This window comes from Loxodonta africana, chromosome 2, assembly GCF_030014295.1.
Source record: "Loxodonta africana isolate mLoxAfr1 chromosome 2, mLoxAfr1.hap2, whole genome shotgun sequence".
NCBI classification, from domain to species: domain Eukaryota; kingdom Metazoa; phylum Chordata; class Mammalia; order Proboscidea; family Elephantidae; genus Loxodonta; species Loxodonta africana.
In genome coordinates this window covers 205,545,033-205,548,892 of record NC_087343.1, presented here as the reverse complement: position 1 = coordinate 205,548,892, position 3,860 = coordinate 205,545,033, and the positions used below count along the sequence as shown (strand labels likewise).

Genomic DNA, 3,860 nt, shown 5'->3' with positions numbered 1-3,860 from the left:
AGTATGTTGCTGAAATAGATTTCAGAACCCATTTACTTTTAGCTGTGATGAGCTTCCCTGAGTTAAGCAAAAATAACAAATCCTTAGTGTTTTGAACTACATTGTGCTGACCAGTTATTATGTTTTTATATAGATGCTACAGAACTCAGTTTATTGATGCAAAAAGATGTATAGGCATACATCACTTAAAGTATGCATAGTTTATATAATGCACAATGTGTATAAAAAATGCTCAAACATATTAAGGGGTCAGTGTTAATTTTATGGAATTTCCTATATGGGGCATCATAATAGATGATTGGGTTTACAGCCAAAGATAAAACAACTCACTAAAGTCTCAGGCACCCAGTGACTCAGACCACCCTTTTTCAGGAGCGAGTTTAGTTTTCCTGGGTGTTGAGTGAAATGCATTTCTTCATGTTGCTGTGTTTTTATGATGCAACTTTTGGGGAACATCTTGGATAACCTGTACATTAGCAACTCTAATTCATCTACTCATTTCAGTTTTATTTCCACAAAATAGCGTAAGAGCCAATCGAGCTTCTCTCCATGCAGACTAGGTGCTTTATGTTTCCTTGTACACTGCTGTACTGGAGTGCAGATGAAGAACATCATCAAGACTCTAGCTAGAATAGATCACTACCAGCGGTGTTCAGCTCTTTGGTTGTTTCTGTTGTTTTTCGTATCATCAACAGTCTTCTGAGTATGTGGAGTCAGGATTCCCAGCCTGACCTAGTTGGCAGTCTGATATTGGGATTCTGTCTATACTCCCTGAATGGTTTTAGCTCTTCAGTTATCAAATTAAAAAAAGAAAGAAAGACAACCTTACTCATTGTTGATTGATAAAATAGAGATTACTTAAAGACACTTCTCTTTTAGAGATCACATTAAGTAACATGCTGAGGCAAAAAAGCATGGAATTTGGAAACATTTAGGCCTGATTATACTATGTACTGATTCCTTTACTTTCTGTGAACTCTGCATGGATTACTTGATCTCTCTCAGAATCAGACTCACCTTTGAAAAATGAAGAAATCAATTTCTTGCAGAGCTGTTAGTGTTAGTTGCTGTCAAGTCAATCCAGACTCATGGTGTGCAGAGTATTAACTGCTTCCTAAGGTTTTCAAGGCTGTGATTTTCAGAAGCAGATCAACAGACCTGTCTTCTAAGGTGTCTCTGAGTGGGTTCAAACCACCAAACTTTAGGCTACTAGTCGAGAACTTAACCAAGTAGCATATGAAAAGCACATAACCAATTTCATTCAAGAGTATAGAAAATTACTCATGACCATTACCTTATTTATTCAGTCCAATCAGGACTAAGCAAAACTATGGAATGGTTTTAAGAATCCATGTTGGATGTTTTCCTTATATATATATATATATGCATGTATATATAAACAAAACCTTTCTCTTAGCAGTCAAACTCTTAACCACTGTACCACCAGGGCTCCATATATATATGTATACGTGTATATATGTGTGTGTGTATATATATATACATTTTTATATATGTGTGTGTATGTATATATTTTATATATATATATATATATATATATATATATATATATATATACACTCATGCATATATACAGTGACACCTGTGAGGGCTGGAACTTGATGGGGCTTCCTTGTTTTTCCAGGTCTTAGCAAGTTTTCTGCCGTGACAAGGTGTAGTCTTACCTGTTTTCTATAGCACTCTATTAGTGGAAAATATTTGAGTTTTCCTTTTCTGAGATGTTCCCACCTTACACAGGTTCCTATTTTTGAAAGTTTTACTGCATGTATGTATATGTGAATTAAAAAAAAAAAAAAGTTGGAGTGGAGTCAAGTCCAACTCATAGTGAACCTAGAGGACAGAGAAGAACTGCCCCATAGGACTTCCCAGGAGTGGCTGGTGGATTTGAACTGCCAATCTTTTGGATAGCAGCTGAGCTCTTAACCACTGTGCCACCAGGGCTCCATGTAAATGTATATATACTGCAGATTTGGTGTCTTCTGACTTAGAGCATTCTACTTTGGAAATTGGTGAAGCTCAAATGAGGCTCATTAGGAAGGAGTGCTCTGACACATCAGCAGTCTGCCAACAGTTAGGATGAAGTGATTTGACCATGAGGTGAAAAGCCTAAAACCTGCAAAATATATGAGATGTATGGATATTTATAATTTTAACCCAATTCTACTTACTAAAAATATTAAAATTTCAAGGAATTTAAATACATTTACTTGAAATACTGAAAGTGTCATATTTTGTGATTTTTTTGTAAAATTGTTTTAAATAAAGGTACAGTGATGTTGCAGTAGTAATGAATGTATTGTGTGGTAAAGACATAGAATCGAATATAGTTGAAAACATATATGTAGTATTGTATGACTAAAGGAGAAAAAGAAGGTGGTATATTATAGAATGAGAGTAAGTCAAATTGGATAGATGATGGGGTTAAAATTTTTTGTAAACTCTCTCCAGGGTAATACACTGAAAAAGAGAGAATGGGGAGATGGAGCAATCAGACCACTGGAAATGAGTTTGTTCTCCTGGGGCTGTTCCACCACAACCAAGCACCCAAGCTTATCTTTGCTGTCATCTTCCTGGTGTTCCTCATGGCCCTGGTTAGCAATGCTGTGATGATGATTCTCATTTGGTTGGACTCTAGACTTCATACTCCCATGTACTTTCTTCTGAGCCAACTTTCCTTCATGGACCTCTTGTATAGCTCCACTTTTTTCCCCAAGATAGCCATTGACTTCCTTTCTGGGAAGAACACCATTTCTTTTATTGACTGTGGAATTCAGCTGTTCCTTTTCACGACCCTTGTGGGAGCAGAATGCCTCCTCCTGGCTGTCATGTCTTATGACCGCTATGTGGCTATCTGCCACCCACTCCATTACTCAATTCTCATGCGCCCTGCAGTCTGTGGTTTTATGGTGGTTGGGAGCTGGCTGGGTGCACTGCTCAATGCCTTGATCCACGTCTTGTATACTCTCAATCTCTCATACTGTGCCTCCAGGGAAATCCATCATTTCTTTTGTGAGATACCAGCTCTCCTGAAACTTGTTTGTGGTGACACATTTCTTTATGAGAATGGTCTTTTTGTCAGTGCTGTTGTGTTCCTCCTTATTCCAATATCAGCCATCATGGCCTCCTATGGGAAGATTGTCACAACTGTTTTGGGATTAGGGTCAACCATGGGAATAAAAAAGGCTTTGGCTACCTGTTCTTCCCATATGATTGTGGTGTCTGTCTTCTATGGAACAGCCATCATGAAGTATTTTCTGCCCAAAGCCTATCATACTGCTGAGCAGGATGAAGTGGTCTCTGTCTTCTACACTATTGTCACACCCATGCTTAACCCCCTTATCTACAGTCTTCGAAACAAAGAGGTGGCTGGAGCCCTGAAGAAGGTTCTGCAAAGATAAATAACCTTAGAGAACTGACTTCCAATGAGAATAAAACATGAAAGTATAGATCTCAGTTGCATAAGATTATTACTACACCAGAAATAAACAATATATAGCAAGCAAACTGCTACTTTCTGTAGACACCTCATGGTCAAAGCACTTCACCCTGACTGTTGGGAGGCTGCTAAGGTGTCAGAGCACTCTTTCCTACTGAGCCTTATCTGAGCTTCACTGATTTACAAAGGAGAATGCTCTAAGTCAAAACATACTAATGTGCAGGAGTCACAAATCAATATGAATCATGTGTCTTTTTGGTATTATGCAAGAGTAAAAATTCATACCTTATGCAATATTGTCTCTACTAAATTTCACATTAATTCTTCATAAGTAGCAATATTATAAGAGCACTTAAAAATAAACATTAGCAATAACAGATTAGTAATAAATAAAAAATTAGTAATA

At 37.4% G+C, this 3,860-nt stretch overlaps 1 protein-coding gene across 1 annotated transcript; it reads left to right on the top strand.

Annotated features, from left to right (window-relative positions):
- Nucleotides 1-1,985: 1,985 nt before the first annotated feature.
- Nucleotides 1,986-3,439, top strand: LOC100669814 (olfactory receptor 2T27-like). Its single transcript, XM_023553697.2, has one exon. It carries the CDS (start codon nucleotides 2,490-2,492, stop codon nucleotides 3,414-3,416), a length of 927 nt encoding a protein of 308 aa, XP_023409465.2. The 5' UTR covers nucleotides 1,986-2,489; the 3' UTR covers nucleotides 3,417-3,439.
- The last annotated feature ends 421 nt before the right edge of the window (nucleotides 3,440-3,860 follow it).